The 22,271-nt window shown below is 44.0% G+C and overlaps 1 protein-coding gene across 1 annotated transcript in view; it reads right to left on the bottom strand.

The window, feature by feature from the left end:
* Npas3 (neuronal PAS domain protein 3) overlaps positions 1–22,271 on the bottom strand; it is an 823,498-nt gene that overhangs the window by 3,553 nt on the left and 797,674 nt on the right. The window contains exons 8-11 of the mRNA XM_021178865.2: positions 21,325–21,518; positions 17,202–17,308; positions 3,969–4,116; positions 130–254 (exon numbers count right to left, since the gene is read on the bottom strand). Coding sequence (XP_021034524.1) covers positions 130–254; positions 3,969–4,116; positions 17,202–17,308; positions 21,325–21,518 — 574 coding nt within the window. The remainder of the gene's footprint in view (positions 1–129; positions 255–3,968; positions 4,117–17,201; positions 17,309–21,324; positions 21,519–22,271) is intronic.

The raw sequence follows: 22,271 nt of genomic DNA, 5'->3' as shown, positions 1-22,271 counted from the left end.
GGTTGCTAGACCTGTAACCATGGCCCGCTGACTGCTCCCCACCCCTGTGTTTAGATAGACCAGTGCGCCTTAGCTATAGAGCATGGAGAAGTAGGTGCGCCTTAGCTATAGAGCATGGAGAAGTAGTACCTGTAATACCTGAGGTGTCTTTAGAGTCTGACTCAGAGTCGGATGTCTCTGAGGATTCTGACGCTTTCTCTGGCAAATGCGGGAGTTGTGCAATGTCCATGGGTGTGTCCTTGTACTCCGGATTACTGTGGGAAGGAAGATATCCATTATCAGGAGGTGGGGGGCGGGGTTGGAGGGAGCATTCATCATCTCCTGAACTCACTTGCTCTACACATCTGGGGTTGAGGAAGTTTTGAGGACTAAGTGGGAAATCCTTTCTCAGCTGCTCACGGGACTTTTCACAGAAGCCTGGATTGTGTGTGCCAGGGTACAGGTGCACCCTGCCACAATGATTGAATACCCAAATGCTGCATGAAAGCCACTAAAAAGCTTTTAAATAATCAGGTACCATTGGGGGCCGGAGGACCGCGCTGTGTGACTCTCCTCCTGGCATAACACCTGGGGGCTGGGCCAATGAGAGGAAGTCTCAGCGATTCCTTCCCACACCACCTGGTGTGTTCTACCTTCTCTCGTGTTCCTAATGAGTTCATTGCCTCAGTACCCTTGCCTTGGCCCCTGATGCAACTTCTCAGCTGTTCGGATTGCTCCAAAGCTATGGGGGTGGCGGCATGCCCTCAGTGCCTAACGATCTGTCAGATGCGCAGGTGCATCTTGGGATGCTCGGCTCCTGAACTGTCAGCACGCCCATTACAATCACAGTTCCGTCTGCTCATGTGGCGTACACCTGTGGCTTGTTAACTGGGCGTCTGATTGCAGTGGGAGAGGCCCAGTGTGAGAGAGGCCCTAACAGAATGGATCTAACCCCACGTACACAAATGTGCTTAATGTTTGTTCTGTTTCTAATTTAGAAACGAGCCTTTTCCGGAAATGAAATGCGCGGTCCGTTTGCGCTAGCCATCTTCTGGAAAAGCCCGTCCCCGTCTGCCAGATTTATGATCAGTAGCGGCTTCTGTAACCTAAAGGCAGGAAAAAAGCATCTTGCCTCCAAATGGGAAATGCCTCTTCTGTCTTGTACACGGCTGGCCAAGGCCGCAGCAGCGCATGATCAGGGACTCATTTGCTACTGAATCCCCATATTAAGGAAGTCACTGTTTCAGTCTCTACTCTAAAATTGCAAACGTCCCTGGGAGGGTTAATTCACTAAGATGGATTATCAGGCATTTACTCCTTAGTGTGAATTAGCTTTAACACCAACAGCTTTCTCTAGATAATCAGAGGAGACTAATGGTAGGAAGGCAGACTTGGCACTCCGAGTCTCTGAGTACTCTGAGGTTAGGGTTTCTAGTAAGCGCTGCCAGGCAATGGGACGAAGACTGAGGGCAGACATTCCTGAACAGTGGAAGAGGAGCATGGAGCGGGCCCAGAAGTGAAGCATTGCTTGAGTAAGAATAATCCTTTCTGGCTGAGAAGGTGGGTAAGAAAAGCCAATTTAGGAGTTTGTCTTGTGCCAAGGAATGATTTTCTCACTAGCTTTCTAGCCTGCAGAATGGCACCTATGAGTGACTCAGCCACGGGCATCAGTTTCCTGTCGTCATGGTGCCACAGGGTCTCACAGATCATGCGTGTCCCATTCACTGGTTGGTTTTATTAATCTCAGGGCGGGTCTTCAGGTCATCTGTGAAAGATCTACCACGCAGGAGACCAAGGTGCGGAAGCCTGGCGCCTGGCCTTTGATGCCCAGACTGGCTTCTTCCCATCCATAAGGAATTTGATGAGCTAGAGTTATCAAATGCTTGTGGGCTGTTCCTTCTCAGCTCAGGGGCAGATTAATAATGTTGATCCAAATTCTTCTCCTATTCCTTGATACTTCTGCCATCACAGGCAGAGTGGGAAGCCATGAGGTAGTCTAAAGGACTCTCGTAGAAATTACACAGTAACCAATAAAAATAGATAAATAAATAAATACCATTGATTGTGTATTTCTCAAGAAAATACACAATAACCCGCAAATAAACCCCCACGGAATGTGAATAACAAACATAGATGCCCTCAGAGCTCTATAGTGCGCCAACATGGTAGATATGGCGTCTAACCTATAGTGAATGTTTACTGCCATTTATTTCTTCATAATGACACCACCACTTTTTCCCAGCAAAATAGCATCTGTGTCTGGTATCTTGTTCTATTTTCTGTTTGTCACAGGTAGTTTCATAGCTTTCTAGAGTAGCAGTAGTGACTATTTCATAGAAAGACTTCAGAGAACAGATTCCTTGACATTAGGGCCTCCATGAAAAGATCACAACCAAAGGAGACCATCAGCCCTCGGAGAAAGCCACACTAATCACACACACACACACACACACACACACACACACACACACGGGCTGGAGAGATGGCTCCACAGTTAAGAGCACTGACTGCTCTTCCAGAGGTCCTGATTTTAAATCCCAGCAACCACACGGTAGCTCACAACCATCTGTAATAGGATCTGATGCCCNCTTTAAAAAAAAAAAAAAAAAAAGAGCAGGGCGGTAGTGGTGCACGCCTTTAATCCCAGCGCTTAGGAGGCAGAGGCAAGTGGATTTCTGAGTTTGAGGCCAGCCTGGTCTACAAAGTAAGTTCCAGGACAGCTAGGGCTACACGCTGTCTCAAAAAACAAAACCAAACAAAACAAACAACACACACACTTTTACCTTTAGAGAGAAATGATAGAGAGCAGAAGAGGTCAAAAAAGGAAACAAGAAAGTAGATAGATGAAAACCCTCGTAAGTGGCATCCATTAAGGAGGCCTCTCTAGAGCAATAATCATTAGCGTCTGATTGATATGGTGTAGAAAGCAAGCACATTCATGCCTTCAAGTCATCACCAAAGTGTGCAGAGCACTGAAGGGCCAGTGTGCTGATGAGCTCTGCTTGTTAACACTGTGGCTGGCCCCATTCGGCTGTCTCTAAGAAAAATGGGACTCAGGTAGCCTTTGTCGAAATTATCAGCCAAAGGGCACCAACTTCCATTCATTAGCTCTACTGGAAGTCTTTCTAGACAGTGCACATGTGGATCCTTCTTGGTGCCTTTAGGACAACAGAGGCCCAAGAGTGGAATTACGGTGGTGGGTGGGAGCTAAGTGCTGTGATAGCTCTGTGACAAGACCAGTAGAGAACTTTCCTAAAGGCTTGCCCTCAAACCCAAGCCATCCAGTCACTTTACTGCTTGTTGGAATCCCAGTTGAAGAACAGACGTAGAGAAAGGGAAGCAAAGGGTACCTTGTACCAGCAGTTGAAGCAGTTGAATTTGGACTGCTATGGATACAAAGATTAAAAACATAAAACTTGACTAAAAGCCCAGAGTAGCAGGCAAAGAAGTTACTATCATCACCATCATCGTTGTCGTCATTATTATTATTATTATTATTATTATTATTATTATTATTACACTGAGATTACCAGTGCTCTGGCAAAGTGGTTCATCTTGCTTACCAAAATTTGAGTATCCAGAGAACAAATACCTATGCAGAAGGTCGAGGAGATCAAAACGATGGAATGCATAGGAAGCAAAGGGTCCTTGCTATTCCCCTCTGGCTCTGTTTGCTTCCCCAGGGACTAGAGTGCAAGGGCAAGGGTGGGGGCATAAGGAGATGGTTTCTAGGATGCAGCAGCTTTAGGCAAACGTCTCTGGGTGGAACTTGTCCCAGGAAGGAGAGCAGCTCTGGGGACAGGGCTGCCCAAAGACTGACAATCTGAGATTTAGTGGGCTTTGATCATCTCCCATTTCTTTGAATTTTGCAGGAAGCAGAGCACCCTGCCTGCCCTTGTCCCTGTCTGAAGACAGTACTCATGACCTGCCAGCTATTAGCCTCAGTGCATGCAGTTCATAACGAGAGAGAAATGTAACAGAAAAGATACCTAAGAAGATAATTCACCCAGATGATGTTCTTCTCATTCGCATTCTTCGCATTAATAGCTATGGTGGCACTAGACTGTATCCAGATGTAGCCTCCATTCTTCTGCATCCAGCGGTAGTACTTGGTCACACACTGACCCTTATTCAGCACTGGGGTAGGGTAAAGAGATATAAAACAAAACAGAAGGTGTAGTATTAAGATGGGGCATAGAACGGTTTTCATTTCTGCCCAACCTGAGACCAAAGCTTGGGGAGCCCAGCGTATGCCTGACTTAAGATGCTATTAGCACAAATGAAATCAACATCTCATTGGAGCAGCAGCTGCCTAGCTAGGGTTCCTGGCATCTGTAGTGAGGCTATATTCCCTTCTGGGCAGCCGTGGTGGGAAAGGAAGAATAAAAGGGCTACTAATCTTTTTGGCTCAGAGCACACCTAATGTGGTGTGGATATTGTCGGTGGGTTTAACATCAGATGGTAAAAAAGGCAAATCTCTGCCTGATTTATGCATAGCTCCTCCGAGTTGCCCTCCTTGAGATTCTGGATATCTGAATGGTTCTGAAGATGCCTTACCCCCTCCGTCTTTGATCACTTCCCTTTAGCCTGAGCAATATCAAACCCGTGTCCTTAGCCATCCGTTCCTTTTGATCTTGTCCTACAGAATTTATAGCCCTTGGATGAAGTAAATTTACATTGGTCAGCCGGGGTAAATTGTGGTGAGACAGCTGAAGGTTGGAACAAAATATATCCCCGGGTTGAGTCAGAGAGAGACACTGGCCTAAGAGAGGCACAGCACTGACTTGACTTGAGCCAAACAGAGTGACAGCTCCAGCCAGACGCTGAAATACGGCACAAAATGAAGGAACAAGTAAAAACAATCAGGAATGTGAACCGGAGGCTTTAAATACCACTGTAAGAGAGCTTTAAAATGCAGATGTTTAAAAATGATAGTCTAACCAGAATCTTGCCAAGTTGAAATAGATTTGATTTGTATCTGGGTTCTCCTGAGCTAGTAAAAAGGGAAACTGTAGTAAATCACCCCCTAAATAAAGTGCTATGGAGGGGAATGGTTTGAGAGTATGCAGGGAAGGCTCTGCTTCAGGACGTGGAGACCACTGCTCACGCCCCCACAAAAGCTCACCAGCCTGCCGGCCACTAGAGGGCAGTGCGCACTCGTCTACATGACCCACTTTTGGCATGTCCTTGTCTCCGTCTGCTAAAATGAAAAACCTCTAACTGCTGTAATAAATTTGGCTAAATTAGCTGCTAAATGGTTATCTCAAGTAATATGTATTTGCATTAATCATCTTGCTCTAAACCAGAACAAGCCAGAGTCCTAAAGACGTAGTAAATTCATATTGTCCATTTAATTACGGCTAATAAGTGCTTCATATACAATAGTTTCATGAAGTACATTTTGATTTTTTTTTGGGGGGGGGTGGATGGAAAAAGGGAGTCACTTTGGAAAAAAGCAACATTCCAGGCGGGTGAAACTCTTCCTTACTCTGAAAGTGGCCACTAATCAAACCCCTACGCTCTGCATCCGTAGCGGACAGACTTTCATGTTTTTTTCCCACCCCCCACCCCCTTTTTTTCCCCTCATGATATGTTAAATGGATGGTTGTAAAATTTAATAATTACGTCTTCACTGTTGCTTGAAAAAGCCCTAATGAATGCTTCACACAGGGGCAAGTTTTATTCTAAAGCTACCACACAATGCAGGGCGTTGGAAGGCTGGGGGCCATCACCTGCCCTTGGTGGTGGGCTTCCACAGGTAGCATTGTGCCCTCCTTTTGTTGGTGACAGTAAGTTCTGCCATTCTGTATGCATGGCTTCACAGGCTACAAAACTCCTAGTGGAGGCAGAAAGCGGTGAACTGCCAGGCGTACCACACGGCTCTCCTGGTAAACCGCTGTGGCATGCAACCCAGGGTGCTCTCATTCAGAGCTGCTGGGCTTGGGTGACTTTTACCTGAGGACAGTGGCTTGCGCAAGTCTGTGCAGAGGAAATCACCACACTCCAATCTGGTTGGTGACATAGTTCTATGTGCTTTCTAAGCAGAATAAAGGATAATTCCTAATGGTTTTAGTATTTTAAACAAAGACAAAAAGACTTAAAAAAAACTTTTTGCAGAATCATATGAAAAAAAAAATTGAATTGGCCAGCAAGGCTGGCATTTCTCGGGTGGGGAATCTGAACTGAGTGGAACTCAGAACAGGCAACAGACAACAGTCTCTAGAATATAGAGACTGAGAGGGTTAAGTCGAAGAAACCAATAAGATCAAGTTAGAATGTAAAGAATCAACAGAAAGACCACTCCACCCTCCATGCGGCTCCTCACTCAAAAACACCAACCTCCCTGACAGTTTTCAGATAAACACGTTTCTAATACAAAGAGCTGATGCAATGCTGTCTTTAGACAACGAGGGAGGAGGGCTCGGTCTGCTTAAAGGGCATTTGCTGAGAAGATAAATACAAATTTATTAGGGCCCATGAATACATTAATTCAGTCTTTCATTAAATCCAGGCTCAGGGATGCCTAGCCAAGAGTACATTCCTGAATGACAAAGAGGCAGACAGGTGAGTTCTGACGTGAAGAGGAGGCCAGGTGAAGGACTGAACATAAGGGTTTCTTCCGCTCAGCACTGTGGCTGTTCTTGGGTCACTGGTGAATGGCACAGGTTTCAGAGCTCATAGTGCACAACTGAAGACAAGCAGTCTCCGGGTCATAATTGTTCCCTGGACTGATCTTTAACAGAATTTGCCAGGGTCACCATCTTCACATGGTCTTCAGTGACAACTCAAGGGCTGGTGTTTTCTAAACGGGACCTCCGTATACCGTTGGAATCCACAGAGAAGAGCTGATGGAGGTTCCAGGAGGGAATGAAATGTTGACCAAAACATTACCCAAGTTTGCTTTTGTTTTCAAGTTCACATAAAAGGAGTTCCCAGAGTGCCTTCTTTCATACTGAATCAGGGATACTTTTTGCTCATAACTTCTCACAGAATATAAATTTATAACTTTGGGATGAAGCTTATTTCTTGAAAAAAAAATCATACTGGCAAATCATTTGGATCATTCCAGCTGTGCCAGAGGCAGGATCTGACAGCTTTTCCTGAGCTCATGTGGCCCTAATCAGCTCAAGAAGAAAAGCCATGTTGGTGCCAGTTTGAAAGAGATTTTTAGTGTGTAATAAATTAGAGAACTTGAAAAATACAAAAAGGAAAAAAAAAAAAACCCAACCCTTTTGGATTCTCTGTTATCTAGTAACTGCTGCTGCTGTTGTTTTTGAGTTATGGGTTTGAACAGTAGGGAAAAATGAGGGGATATTTAGGTCAGCCTTCTTCACAAAGCTCCTTTTGCGGAGGAAGCCAGAAATAAGTACAACATAAGTTAGTTGATAGGGCAGTTCTAAAAAAATAGAGTATGTACACACACGCACAAATGCACACACACACACACACACACACACACACACACACACACACACACTCACTATAGCAAGAAGGAAGTACAGGGCGAGGAAATGCGCAGGGCGATTGGTTTTTCCTGTGGCATCTGTGCCCTGTGGCTTGGGCACTGCTGACATGTGATCTGGCATCTTTGTGGCTTGTTTTAATGTGTACATTCAACTGTCAAGATTCCCAGGCTGGTTGCCTTGTCTATCCCTCAATGGAACTGACTGTCCACATCCAAACTTCTATATAATTTTGTCTTTTAAGGGTATGCAGTTGAAGTATTAGTTTTTATTTAAAGATCCCAGAGACTTTCCATGGCTTTTTCTTAGATTTTTTTTTTTACACGACATCCATGAAGACACAAGGAGGAGGAGAAGAAGCGGGTTTACCCAGGTTTTCTTAGAATCTTGAATGATCCAGACTTAATTTTCTTCCTTTTTACTTTTAGTCTAGGGGAGTACCAGTAGCCATTGGTGGCTGATGCTCTGAGAACTGCCCCCCTCCCCCACTTCCACACAGAAGGCACCAGACACGCTGTGTCCCTGAGGAGGCAGAGCTGACCTTACATTTGTGTAAGAAGAACACAGTTCTTGTGTTCTCCTGATTGAGATCTGCCCATCTAGCAAGTAAAGAGCCACCATTGAGGGTCTTTTTGGCTTGTAGTCAAAACACTACCTGATGCCCTATTGGGCAGGGAATGGCAGATGACATACCCAAAAGCCAACTGTGAAGGGATTACATCGTAAAATATGTGACCTTTGATAGTCACCCCTCCCCCAATAAAGGACAGATGATAAGCTTTCCTGAGCATCCTTTTAAAATGCCACTTGATCTCTTGACTCAAGACCATAGGCAAGAATGCTCTGTTTGTAAACAATACTCACTTTACCCCCAAACCCCACAAACTTCATTGCCTTGGGGCATACCAAGTCCCTGCACACTGTTCCCAACCCAAGGATTTACATTTCCTTGGGAAATCTTTGTCCACAGACAGAGACTGTGACTGAAAGGATACAAAAGAAGCCAGTGTCTGCAGCGGGGATATCAGTCTGTTACCCTAACAGATCGGTACAAATTTGTCTTTAGAAATATGAAGGGGGGGGGGAGGAGGGAATGTGGTGTCTTCCTATTGGGCTGTTGTACAAAACCAAGCCAGGGTCTAAATAGTGAGTGAGTTGTGTCTCATGGAGTAGTAAGCAGTGCACTGAAGAGATGAACACACATCAAAGCGGGCAGTTAGCACGGCGCCTCCCAGAAGGACGTTGAGAGGTTTGCATATGCATTAAAAAGCTGCAGTACTTGGTGGACTCAGGTAAGTGTAGAGTAACTAGGAAGTGGTGAGCTCATCGGGCAGGCCAGGCCTCACATTCACAGGGTTGAACAAGGAGCTTCATGATCAGCGTGCACTAGGAGGACACATCTGCACAATTCTTACCCCCTCACCGAGCTACCTCCATCAGTAGCGGTGGAGTGGAGAGACTGGAGCCTTTTGCTTGGGATTCAAAAATGATTTTTCGAATGCATTGAAGTGGAGTGTGTGTGTGTGTGTGTTTAAGTAAGTAAGGATGTGTGTGCTAAAATCATGCTTTCTACTTAATTCCACAGTTGGGTGCTTAGCCGTGGTCACTGGTTTTCTTCTTTCTACATTCACAAAACTGGCAGATGAAACATGAAAAAGAATACTGACTCTTTAATCTCTGCTTCTTCACCTAAGGCCCAAGGCAGGCTGACAGGAAACTTCATTCTGGAAACAGACTTTTTGAAAAAAAAAAAAAAATTCTGGATTACTTTTTTTTTTTTTTCTTCTTCTCTGCTTTTGAAAACTGTAGCCTACTGGAGAAAGAACCTGACGCAAGCCTAAGACAAGAACAAATTTCTTTATCTAAAAAGTTATAGTCCTTGATGCTTACAGGAAGGTCACTGTTAAGATTCACAGGGGAGACGGCGTTGTAGCTGAAACTGTGTTAAGTGCTTTATTTACTTGCGATGAAGACAGTTTTTCATTTAGAACCACTCAGAGGATCAACTGACACTCTCATGCCAGGCACACTTTCCGATAGATTTTGCAATTAGTGAGCTGGAGATGTCTTTGATGGCAAGCATCCACGGATTGGTCTTCCCCCTCCTCCTTTTTAAAAATCTATGTGTTGAGCAATATTTGGTAAAGTTGGATGAGATTTGCTATTTAATGGGAGTTCCAAGCTTAAAGACAAGGACCCATAGATGTTCTTCGAATGACTATGCATCAAATATGGATTCCCTCTTGCCCACTAATGACAGGCCCTGCCTGAGCCACTGTCTGTGGTTAACAACCTCAGAAGAGGTTTTGTCCTCTCGCCCTGCCAATTGATAGATCTTTATTAACTGCTAATATTGAATCATGCAGAAAACTTTTCATTGATTTGGGACATGTCAATTTGTTCGGCTTAAAAAAATAAATTTCCTCCTTCTTCATGATAATGTACTGAGTCGGAGTCCAGGCCTTTTCGAACCTGATGGCACCAGTGTGGTGTTCTCAGAATCAAAGGATGCTGGCACAGTGACCCCGAGATCTTAAGAGGTTTTTTTTTTTTTTTTTTTTAAGTTTATGTATATGGGTGTTTTCCTGCACATATGTATGTGCACCACATGTATGTCTGGTGTCTGTGGGTTACCTGGGTTTGGAGTTACAGACAGCATGTTGTGATCCATCAAGTGGGTGCTGGGAATTGAACCCTGGATCTCTGGAAGATCAGTAAGTGTTCTAACCACTGCACCACTTCTACAGTCCTCAGAGTTTTTTCAAGCTATTTTTAATCCAACCAGGGAGTTTTAGTGCTACTCATTCCTGCCCCTTCCAACATAAAATAGTGAGAGCTGGTGTTTTTCTGGCCTCTATACCTTTCTTTTTGAAAAGATTTGTTATATAAAGGAGAAGTACTGAACTCTCTAGCATGGCACCAAGAAAGGATTCTGGCTCGGAATGAGGGAAATGGTAGGTTTCTTCAGTTACCTAGGAAGATTTTTTTTTGAGTGCCTACTGTGGTAGGAGATTATGGTAAACAAAGTCAGTCCATGGGTCTGCTCACTGGTGGACAGTGTCAATTAGTGCTCATTAATTCCCCGCCCCTAACACTGGGCAGTTGAGCTCCTGGAGGACTCTCCAGTGTAAAAACTGATTGAAATGTTTTCTTCGTTCTTCAACCAGGATTTCTCTCCAGTTGCCTTTGACTGAAGGGTGGAGTCTCACTTCCACTTATCAGTTTATAATGTTGACAAGTATATGGAAACTGGCATGGTACATCGGCTATGGGGCAAGGAGTCTGACGTAGGCTGAGTGAAGTCTTTAAGAAGTTAGAATAGAGGCTGAGAGACTAAAGGAGAGTAAAGGAGGCAGAAGGGATGAAATGGACTTGTCTCTCCTCAGTGGACCCGCATGTAACAAAGGTTGATAATGCCCCACACAAAACTCCATGAAGTCAGACAGGATATGGCATATGGAACTGGGAACAGTTAGTCAACCTCACAATTGCAGGCAAACTCTTGTATACTAGCCACACCCAGGAAGTAAATTCTAATGCTACTCAGCTGAGCCTAGAAACATCTTAAAGGACCTTTTCTAATATGCAGACTGAATTTTTAAAGGGAAACTATAAAGATAAGTCACAAAAGATCAAGAATAGATGGCATAATAGAAAAGTGATGGGGTTGATTCTATTTAGGTTAGTTGGCTAAGGTGGAATGGATGATTTAGAAGTATTGATTTTATTTTTTTTGGATCATGTTTTATAAGAGCTGTTTTTAAAAGGACTATTTTTGATTTGTTGTATTAAAAAACACATAACAAAAGTAGCTACTATCGAACTGGCAACCAGGGACGACAGTCCACTGGAGAGTTGAATTTATCAGTCAAATCAAAGTTGTAGCTTGCTCACTGGGGAAAGCGATTTTGTATTCCATGCTTCTCTACACTTCTCTACTCCTGGAATGCCCTTGATACTCCCTGTATCTCCTGCCATCTTGGCTCCTTACCATCTATCCTCTTCCTAGGGCTGGGAAGTGTGCCTTGTCTGCCACCTCTGGGGCTTCTTTTCCAGCTTTCCCTTTGGATGTCCCTGCCTCTGGGATCTCTGTATTTCATTCATACATCTTAATAGTCTTCATTGTATGTTATATATTCAGAGTTGGATGGCTCACGCTATCTTCCCCACCAGTATGTAAGCTCCCTGGATGCCTTATTTTTAAATCTCCTAGTAATACCACAAGGTGTCGTATATGGTAAAAGTAGTCAGAAATGTTACATGAAGGAGAACAGGGAAAATATCCCTACTCTTATTCACACATGTAATAAAGTATTCATAGGAAAATATTACCCTGGGGAGAAACATCAAAGGTTTCCTTTTCCTTCCTAAGCTAGACATCGTTACTTTAAATATAGTGTGTGTGCATGCGAGGATACCATGAACCCGGGATGCCTGCACAGGTCCCTGAAACTGGAGTTGCAGATAGGTTTTAGCCACCCTGGGTGCTGGGAACTAATCCCAGGTCCTCTGCAAAAGGAGCAAATGCTTTTTTTATTTTTTTTAACCACCGAGTCATCTCTCCAGTTCTAGTTTATATCATTTTTAAAAAGTCAAGTTTATCAGATAATTATACACTCCTTTCATTTGAACATTGATTGAGATACCTTCAATCAGTGTGCTTACGTGCCACTATCATCAACGAAATCACTCCAACTCGAGAGGAAAAGGGACTTGAGCTGATTCGTTGGTTTGTGTTGACTCCTAAATGCCAGCCTGGTCAGCGTTGCTCAGTCTTCACACTGAAGGGAGTTGGCAAGCGATCGTGGACTTACAAACCCTGGGCTCTGATTCAGTATATTTGGCATGGGCCTGAAGCAGTACATGTCTGCAAGCTCTTTGCACATGTCCACACTGCTCCTGAACAGGCTGACACCCGCTACAAGCACTCGACTGGTGAGCAGTCCCACTTGCTGGCTTTGCTCTCTGTACTTGCCTGCCATGGTCTTGAAAAGCCCCAAATCAACACTTGCCTCAAGAAGAAAGATACAAACTACTAACTCTAATTCATTCCTGCCTAGAAACCCAGTGCTTTCTCGCAGGCCTGTGACAGTGTCTGCGGCTAAGGAACAGACAATGTAGATCCACTTGGCTTTCGGGAGAAGGGCAGCTGTGATAGCTATTCACTGTGTTTTCTTCCATGGGAATTTTCATATTCATAAGGGAGAAGAGAAAAAAAAATCACTCACTTTGGGAAAAAGTCCAGGCAATGGCCAGGTTGTAGCAAAATCCCTGAAGACCCAACCCAGAGGAAGCACTGAGATGAGAGAACAGCGGAGACCCCCTAGTGCAATCTGTCGTTGGCCCACCCATCAAACTTTATTCCTTCCTGTCTTCCCTCACTTGCCTCTCCCTTTCCTGTGAGCTATGGCTGCATACCCAAATCAACAATTAAATTCCCCCTTTGTTTGTGTGGCAGATGACAAATGCATGGAGGACATCTTGTGTTGCCTAGGCAGGCAGGGCACTTACTTTGATTGATGTTCAGTTGTAGAAAAAAATGAGCTGGGAAGGAATTACAATGGAGGGCCTGCAGACTGGAAGGGGATATACTAATTAGTCCTGCATTAAGCAGTCTGCTTGCATTTGGCGATGAGACGCCTTCAGGAGGGAAGTGTAGGGGTTATTGATGCAAAACAGCATGGAATGCATTATGCCAGGTAGCTGTATAGTCACGTTGCTAAAAAATGTATTAAGAAGCAAGCAGTATGGCTACCGTGTATTGCTTGAACCCTCGCCCTTAAGTATAGCGGGTCAGCCACCCGTTTTATTTCCACTTGGTCCTGTAGGCAACAGGGCAGGCCTTTTGTTTCTCTGGAAAGGCATTTGGAGGTTTTGTCATCCTGGAGGGGAAGCAGCCACTGTCTGTAGCTCATGCTTCTTTTCTTTGAATCCCACTGCAGAGTCATTGAGTGTTGCCAGTGGAACACAATGTCACCAGGTGAAAGAAAGACAAGTCTCTTGTCTCTCCGTAAGGTTTTAGAGAGTTGTTGATCTGACCCAGGAAGAACCCTAGGGGCTGGATCAAGAAAACAGCTCAGACTCTAGGCGAAGGCTTCATCAGTAGCAATAAAGACAAATGCCAAGCATATGCCTGCATGTGGCTTAGCAGTCCACGCTTTAGGTTATAGGCAGACAGAGTGCTGTGTGCTGAAACATCTTATAATTCAAGGGTGACCCAGGTGCTCTTAGGTAGCTGGAACAGGTGATCTAGGGGACATGAATGGTCATCTCCAGGTCACGGTCTCCTGAGCAATGGAAGACGAGAGGGCAGTGCAGAGAGAAAGGTCCCCAAATAATCACTGCCATATGCAGTTTAAAATTCAAACCCTGAAATGGTGATTTAGCCAATTTGACCTGAAGAACCAACGAAACTGGGCTTAATGAAAAGAAGTCACAGAGGTCTTTTGTCACAGTGGGAAATAAACAGACTTGAAACTCCCTTGACTTTCGAGCCATGGTCACTAGGGAGACTAAACATGCACTCCTGGTAATCCTCCTGCCTCAGCCTCTCCACAGGGATGGCAGATGCAAGCCACCAAGCCTTGCTAACAATGTGACACTGTAGGTGGAGATCTATCTAGCTAACACCAGGTACCTTGAACCGGCCCAGTGGGAGGCAGGTGGTCTTGTGTGCTCCGTGTCCTTTCAGAGTCATGTGATCCTGGTGCAGCGGAGATCTCTCTTTACTTTTCTGATTCTAGGGACACGTTCATTTATGGATTTACAGACACCTATGCTGAGAAGAGATGCCAATGATAAAGGCAGGATTTCTAGTTCTCAAAGACATCTGAGCCCCCTTTTCTTTAAGTCTTATCTGTGACTCAGAGCACAAGACAGATATCAGAATATCTGAAGTATGATCAGATGTCTAAAGCCCACCTTTCACAGACAGAACCAGGAACTGTGCCAATAGCTCTAGGAAGAAAAGCTAAATAGTTAATGTGGTTTATTTTTTAACCACCCCTTTGTTTTAGAATTCTATCTTATTCTTGAACCGAGTCTATGTCACTGTGACCTTCTCCTGCCAGGAAGGCACAGTTGAGGCCTCCTTCAGTAATAGCCTAGGGCTTTGGACAAGGAAGATGCTGTGCTGGCTTCTTGCCTTTCCTTCCAGTGTTTACACAACCAAGGCTTATTACATGCTCTGTCATTTTGTTACTGGGCTGGCTTTGGTCTGAGAATTAGGTAAACATCAGACATTCCATCACACAATTTCAAACTCAATCTTACTTTATAATGATGTTAATGTTTATTGTACCAAGTGGGATGCATTTGTATATTTCAGCATCTTATTTCAGTCAGAGAATGCAAAACCTGACATTGGAATCAGCTTGATGTGTGTGTGTGTGTGTGTGAGTGTGTGAGTGTGTGAGTGTGTGAGTGTGTGAGTGTGTGTGTGAGGAAGAGAGAGAGAGAGAGAGAGATTGAAGATATTAAGCACTACAAGAACATTGGAATTTCAATATGATTAGGATCAAAATTCTGCAGGATCAAAACAGTCCTTTTCCTCCCCCTACAGTTTGACTAATTGTGCGCTACTTGACATTGTGCGAGGTTACTCCACAGCATGATAGCTAAACATGTGAAGTATATTTTGCTGTACAGAATTATAAGGCCATTCTGTTTGTTTTTCATGTGTTTAAGGTTATTAAAAGGACTCAAAACGAGAAGGCATGTGCATGTGTTAAAAGTATGAACTCAATCATTGTTAGAAGGCAAAGTCATAAAGCAATAGCCAGTATGTCAATATCAGGTAATGAAAAAAAAATCACAGAATTTGAAAGCATACTGTCCCTGTTTATCATTGGTCAAGATAGCAGAAGAATTCGGAGAACCTCATGATGGTAGATGGTAGTGTAGTTTGTTTTCTAGCACTTATAAATTATTCTGGCTTCTGAGAATAAGACAAGAGTGGCTGGGACAAAGATGACATCAAGCACATGTGTTGGGGATGATTGCCCCTTGGGAAGAAGTGAGCTGCCTGGCCTCGAACTCCTCAGGAATTGTGTTTCTTCAAGTTGTATATCAACATGGTGTTTTCCAAATAAGGTCCAAGGATGACAAAGTTCCTCTACAACCCACACCAGGTTTCTGAATTTAGACCTTAATTAAGGCTCCCAAATGAGAAATCACTCCCTGCTCTGGCCCCCCCCACCCCATCTCCTCACCCCGTCTCTCCTCTTCTTTGCCAACATGGTAGGGGTAGGGTAGTGTCTTGAAAACAATATATTCATTTAAAAATTCTATACCTCTGGACTGTGGCATTCCAGAAATATATCCACTGGTCTCTTCAGAGATCTGTATTTTTTTTTACATTTTTTTTCCCCCTGAATTCCCAGCAACAAAGAACCTGATGTTTCTGTTCAGGAAACAACATCATTTTCCTCCCCAATTAATTGAAGAGCCATCTGCTTCTGTGATACATAACACCCATTCATTCTTAGCAACAAGTGTGCTCCCCGACTCCCTGGGGAGTGATAGCAAGGCACGTGCCTAGCGTTGGGAGTAGATTGCACTAGAGAGCATCCTGTATTCAGGCTGTGCCCAGAGACACAGATGTACAGAATCTGACATTGAATTTGATTCCATATCAGTGCTGCTAATGTAGAGTTAAAAACATAGTAACACAGTGTTGATCACAGAGAGACTTGGGCTAGCTCCGTCTCCATCAGACTTTGAAGAGTTGAGACTGAAGAACTCATTGCAAAGGGCTAGATATCTGGGGTGGAGCTCTTATCAGCTGAAACAAGAAGGGGCAAAAACTACCAGTCTGGTCTATGGGACATAAAGCCCTCACCTCGAACTGGACGATTTTCACTGGTAGCACCATGCCTGTACTAAAAGTTGGGCTTCTGAACTATGTAGAACCTTTGGAGAATGTAGCTGGTAGGGCTCCTCTTTCAGTGAGTCTCTAGGATGGCCATATGCTTGGAAGAGGGAACTTCCACCAGTTCACAGTTTCCTGGACCTTTTTATTGTGCAGAAGCAGGCTGGTGGACTCTGAGAGAAACTTGCTTGCCAAGTCTGTATGTGAGTTGTTGCTTAGACTTAACCAGAGTGTGGCTGCTCCTCCTGACTGCCATCCTACAGAAGATCTTGGTCCAGTCTGAGGCCAGGATTCCAGAGCAGGACTCAGAATGAAGACCAACCTCTTCTTTCTAGAGCCTGGAAGCTGGAGGCTCCTCTGTAGGGGCTTCTCTAGGAAGAGACTGCTGTCATCAGGTGATGCTCACGCAGGTGCTCTGCCTCTGCCTCCCAGGGCTTTGCTCTAACCTAGTTTTTGTGGCTAGGTAAGTAGGCATTTTTTTTTTTTTTTTTTAATGAGGCTCTGGCCTATTTGAACTTGTCTTCTCTATAGTTTGGAACTGAAACCACAAATTTTAAAGTGGAAATTGCTGTCTAGGAAATGAAAGGGACAAGGAAGAATTTAAGACAGGGGATCTCTCTGTCTACTTGCTGTGAGTGACAGCACTGGCAACCACACAGTTCTAGAAGGGTACCTGGAGATCCCACAATGCCTCTGGGCCCAAGGTTCAGCTTTCAATATAATACCAAATACCAGCTGAAATTATTTAATCTCACTTTCTCTCACTGGATGACAGTCGTTTCAGATATAGACAAGAAACATGAAGGGGCAAGTCACCACTGAGTCCCATGAAGTCAGAGACAGGCCGACAAATGACACTGCCCAGGTTACTTCCCTAGAAGGGTACTTACAGTCCAGGTGACTGTGCCTGATGCCTTCCACATCTTCGGCATGGATGAAGTGGTAGCATCTTTTCCCTACGATGTCTACAGGGGTCAGATCCATGTAATCACTAATCCTACAAAGAGAACAACAGAGACTGGAACTCAGAGAGGAGGAGACTAGAGAGGGTGTGAAATACTGCGTGAAGCTGGTCTCTAAACATCCCCCTCGTGCCAAGTACCTGCGAGGATACGGCACTTTGAGCAAGTGCTGTCAGGAGAGAAGGTTATTTCTGTGGTGTATAACAACATTTTTATTAAATTTTGGATATGTTGCTAGATCAAGCAATTGTATTTAAGTAATTAGGTAGGTTTTTCCTTGGCATCCGAATGCACATTTGGACAACGTAATTCCATGAAATTATTGAGGGACTGTAACAATGCAAGATATTCATTACAGGACAAGATAATTCAAGGTTACATAATAAAATAAAAACATGTTACGTTTATACCGAGTGATTAGAGACACCTTTCATTTTAGCAGACTGGTCTTCTGTTGGGTATTTCCATGAAAAAGGGATTCAGCTGCTGCTTGGCACGAAGTCCAAATTGGCATTTCAAGGGATATAATTTAAATGCTGAGACATACAGATGCCTAGGGGTATTATCTTTTTTAGTCTCAGTCATTTGGGAGCTCAGCTTTCACTCCTGGCTCTTTTAACTGGGACTTTGTGGTAGATTCTACACTGAAAGTTTAAAACCATTTCAGCAGCTCTTCTGGGCCTGTGCTTGACAGTATGTGTGTACCAGTGCCCATAGCTAATTGTCCAGCATCCTCAGGTAGGACACAGAAACACAGACCCAAACTATAGAACATGTGGGGAAATCTGCCTGGTTTATGTAGGCATGTATAAAATGCTAATTGTTTTCTACATCACTCATTTTGGTTGGTTAAAATTTTTTTTTTGTTTAACTTTTCTACTGTCCCTTTAGAAATTACTTCTGACACAGGATCTATTCAGATGTGAAGCACATATTTGGAAATGTTATCTCTCAAAGACATGGGATTAGTGTTGGAGAACTGTGTCTGATTCACAAGGCAGGGAGCTAATAAGGTCTGGTAACACAAAAACATCATGGAGTTAGCTGGGCGTGGTGACACCATGCTTGTCACCCCAGCACCTGGGAGGCAGAGGTTCCAAGATAGCCACAGCCACATAGTGAGACACTGTCTCAGAAAACAAAAACAAACAAACAAACAAATAAACAAGAGCTATAAATAAATGTAAGCGCATAATTAAAATATACTCCTCAATGAGGTAAGCGGATTTCTCAATGTTTAGTGATTGAAATAATCATTTTGGCCAAACTAGAATTATTACTGAGAGAAGATTCCTTAGGAAAATGAAAATGAATTCTTGGAGCATTTGTGGTACAAAACAGATTGGTGGTTCTGTTTATTAGCTTGTTTTCCCAAGTATACATAAACAGCCACTTTCAAAAAAAAAAGTTAGATGTCATTAAAAGACCCTCTTTGGTGTCTGTGAAGTCTGCCAGCTCCTGAAAGCATTAGATGTTAGTGTTGCCCTGGGCCATCCTGCAGACTGCTGAAGAATCGCCAAGGAGCAAGCTTAGTTTCTAGTTAACAATTCCCTAATTAAATAAGAAACCACAGGAAAAAGCCTGGTTCTTTGGGGAAGGCATTCTCTTTTATTTGAATGAACACCTTCAAAAAAGAAAAAAAAAAATTCGGGATCAAGCCCTTTCAGAGAACCATAGCCTGCTGTGGGGAATGTGACCGCTTCAGCAGTAAAGAATAAACCAGTAAGAGCTAGGAGTGGCAGGCCTGAAGAGTAGCTATCCTTCCTGTTTCTCAGCTCCCTCACCTGTAAATAACCTCAGGGTGTGGTGAGGAGGGTCATGGTGGAGTGACATTAGCACTGTCTCCCGCTTGGCGCATGGCAGCTTTTCTGTAACCCAAACATGCCATTGCCTTTAGTAAAGGACATTTCCAGATTGCTGTCGTCTTCATTTGGGAGAGAATGATGCATTGTATCAGTGGATGGAGTATTTTGGAGGGTAGGGTGGGGGAAGAAAAAAGCTAAGAGCAGGTCACAGACAAAAATCTCAATTGCTAGAATGGGACATTGAAAGCTTGCTAAAAAAAAAAAAATTAGTCATTTGATCACAACAAACAGTGGTGGCACACGCCTTTAATCTGAGCACTTGGGAGGCAGAGGCAGGCGGATTTCTGAGTTTGAGGCCAGCCTGGTCTACAGAGTGAGTTCCAGGACAGCTAGAGCTACACAGAGAAACCCTGTCTCAAAAAAAAAAAAAAAAAAAAAAAAAAGCAAGAAAAAAGAAAAAAAGAAAATTCATGGCATTGGATAGGACAACCATTGGAAATTTGGCACTGGTTTTTGGAAGGTGTGGTGATAGTGGAGCTGAGCCCAGCCTGAGGTGTGATCTCTTCTGGCATTGCTCTCCTTTCTGTCCCTCCATTGGTCTCCTTCTCTGTCCTGCAGAATACTTAGAGACTAAATGGCTTTGTAAATGCTAATTGTGTTCTTCCATTGTGTGTGTGTGTGTATATATATATATATATATATATATATATATATATATATATATATATGGAAAGTTCCCCAGGGAGGTTATTCTGACTGGTTTCTTACCATTCACCGTGGCCACTAAAGAAAAGAAAAGTCAAAGGCTGGGAGACGTCACAGGCTATTGCTAAGTCAGGGGCTGTGACTCTTCTTTAAATCAAACTTGCCCGGGCTGACAGGAGCAGGGGCAAGCTCTTACCTATGGAGCAGGCTGACCTGAGACTGTAGGGTGATGACTAGATACACTTGGCCAAAGTCAGAGGCCACTCCTGCCCATCCTTCTGGCTGACTTGTCTTTCCTGGTCTCCTGTGTCCTCTCCAGACCACCACTGACACACCCAAGTGTATGGTCATGGTGATGAAGACTTTATAAATGTCAACAAAACTTGAGCGATTTAGACATAATTACTGCATAATAAAGACAGGTACATGATACTGTCTGCACTCCTGAGCATCAAAGCTCAGATAAATTCTTTCTTCCCATCTAGTCCCTGGCTGGAAATAGGAGACCATTCCCAAAGCAATCTCAGCTTTAGTAGCAGTTCCCAGTAGACTGGGTGGACGCAGGCGCTTTTGGCCTTCCTCTTGGCTAGGATCTGCAGAGGTTAATTACCCAGGCCACTCGACCATTCTGCTCTCTGGTTTCCTCTGTGAAGGCGTTCACAGGGCTCAGGGGACATATATTGCCTTCAAACCTGACAACAATCTATGGCCAGGAAGCATCCTCCCTCAACTGCCTCAGTAATGCTCCTTGCAGCACCAGGAGATGGACAGTTTTGCAGCCCCTCCTCCCCTCACACTGTATCCTGATTCCCTCTTCACATCAGTCAGATGGGCTGGTGACTTCCAGGTGAAAGGTCTGTAAGGTGCACCATCTTCGATCTCTGTCCCTTGCATTGTGCTTAATGGAAAAAGTGAACTTTCAAACCATAGGCTAAAATGTCCCTTTTGTAAAAGCTCAGTCTTGGGAACGAACTGCCAACTCATTTCTAGGATGAGTCACCTTTTTTTTTTTTTAATTTATAAAAGAAAACTCCTCAGGATGACAAAGCTTTACTTAATAGTGTTGCAAATTCCTTTTGCAGCAGCGGATTTCCTCTGGGGGCCTCAGATTCTCATTTGTCCTGTGCTAAGTGTCTGCGAGGACACTGCCCGACAGGATGCCAGGCCCTTGAATTAGTGGGAAGCAGGTCACCCAGAGGCACAGGAGATGCCTTTCACGGCATCCTTTTTGCCAATAATACCCCATCCTTGCTCTGTACTTGGGTCCTCAGCCAAAATGGGCTTTTTTTTTTTTTTTTTTAATAGCGTATGGATGTCTGGGTATCCCAATTCATTCAATTGTTGTCCCAAATGTAAATCAGGGAAACAATGTACATTTTAAATAAGAAGCATGTTTGGTGTCAGTCCAAGCAGCCATTAAAAACAAGATCAGGATTTATAATGAGCCTCACTGGGGAAGTAAAATCTCTCAGGCAGCCAAAACCAAACCTTCACCAGTGGGCAGTGCGCGCAGCGGGCAAATGAACATGAAAGCAAAGTACCTATTTTCACAGTAAATGATATTGAGGTCCATGTTTACTCGGGTGACGAACATATGGCAGTCAATTCTGACTTCATTGATCGTAGGGGGAGGCAAGGCGTGAGCCACAACCACCAGACCCATGATTTGGCTGGGGACGGTCCTCCCGTGGGACAGCGACACTCTGAGGCGAAGCCGGCCTGTTATGTGAATCACCTGGAAAAACAAAATTAAAGTAGAGGACACCAGTCAAATGTACATCCCAGAAATAAAGGTTATTTCTTCTGAGGGAGTCTCATTGGGAACAACCGATATTAGGTTGTATCTTCTACAGTCCTAACGGCTGTCATCAAACCTTTGCGTACTCATGGTGAAGCACAGAGAACACATGCTATGAGACTTTTTCAGGCAGTGTTATTATAGTGCTTTTTTTTTTTTAAGGACTCCCTCCTCTTACACATTTATAGAAAATTCATTTTCAGATCCTATGAATAAGATGCTGAGCACTGAGCTAGCTGCAGCAGGAAATGTTTGAATTATTAGCCTTGTTAGTAAAAGATGTCTTTCTCTCTCTGATTTTGTAGTGAGAGAGATTACATGGCCATCTGCTTTCTGGAAGTCGTGGTTCATATATTTCCCATATTCAGAAGATTCAGTCATTTTTACCAAAGTCTGAATAACAGACTCAGGGCTTCGACATGAATGGGGTCTTTTGATGACAGACATTTCTCATTGGGCAGTGCTAGGTTACCAGGGGCTCAGTGACACTGGGCATTTTGGCCTCTGATGCTTTCCTTGAGCTCATACTCAGGTAGAGTCAGGAAGATGCATAGCATTCTTGTGGCACGTCAGAGGTACCTGCCTAGGGACTCTGGGGGCAGTATTGGTCTGAATTGTTCCGTTTATGAGCTGAAATATACATAATCCCCAGAATTATCAGAGGAGAAGCACAGGTTCAGCTTCTAGAAG

This window comes from Mus caroli, chromosome 12 (genome assembly GCF_900094665.2).
Source record: "Mus caroli chromosome 12, CAROLI_EIJ_v1.1, whole genome shotgun sequence".
NCBI lineage: Eukaryota > Metazoa > Chordata > Mammalia > Rodentia > Muridae > Mus > Mus caroli.
This window is presented reverse-complemented; position numbering and strand designations above follow the sequence as displayed.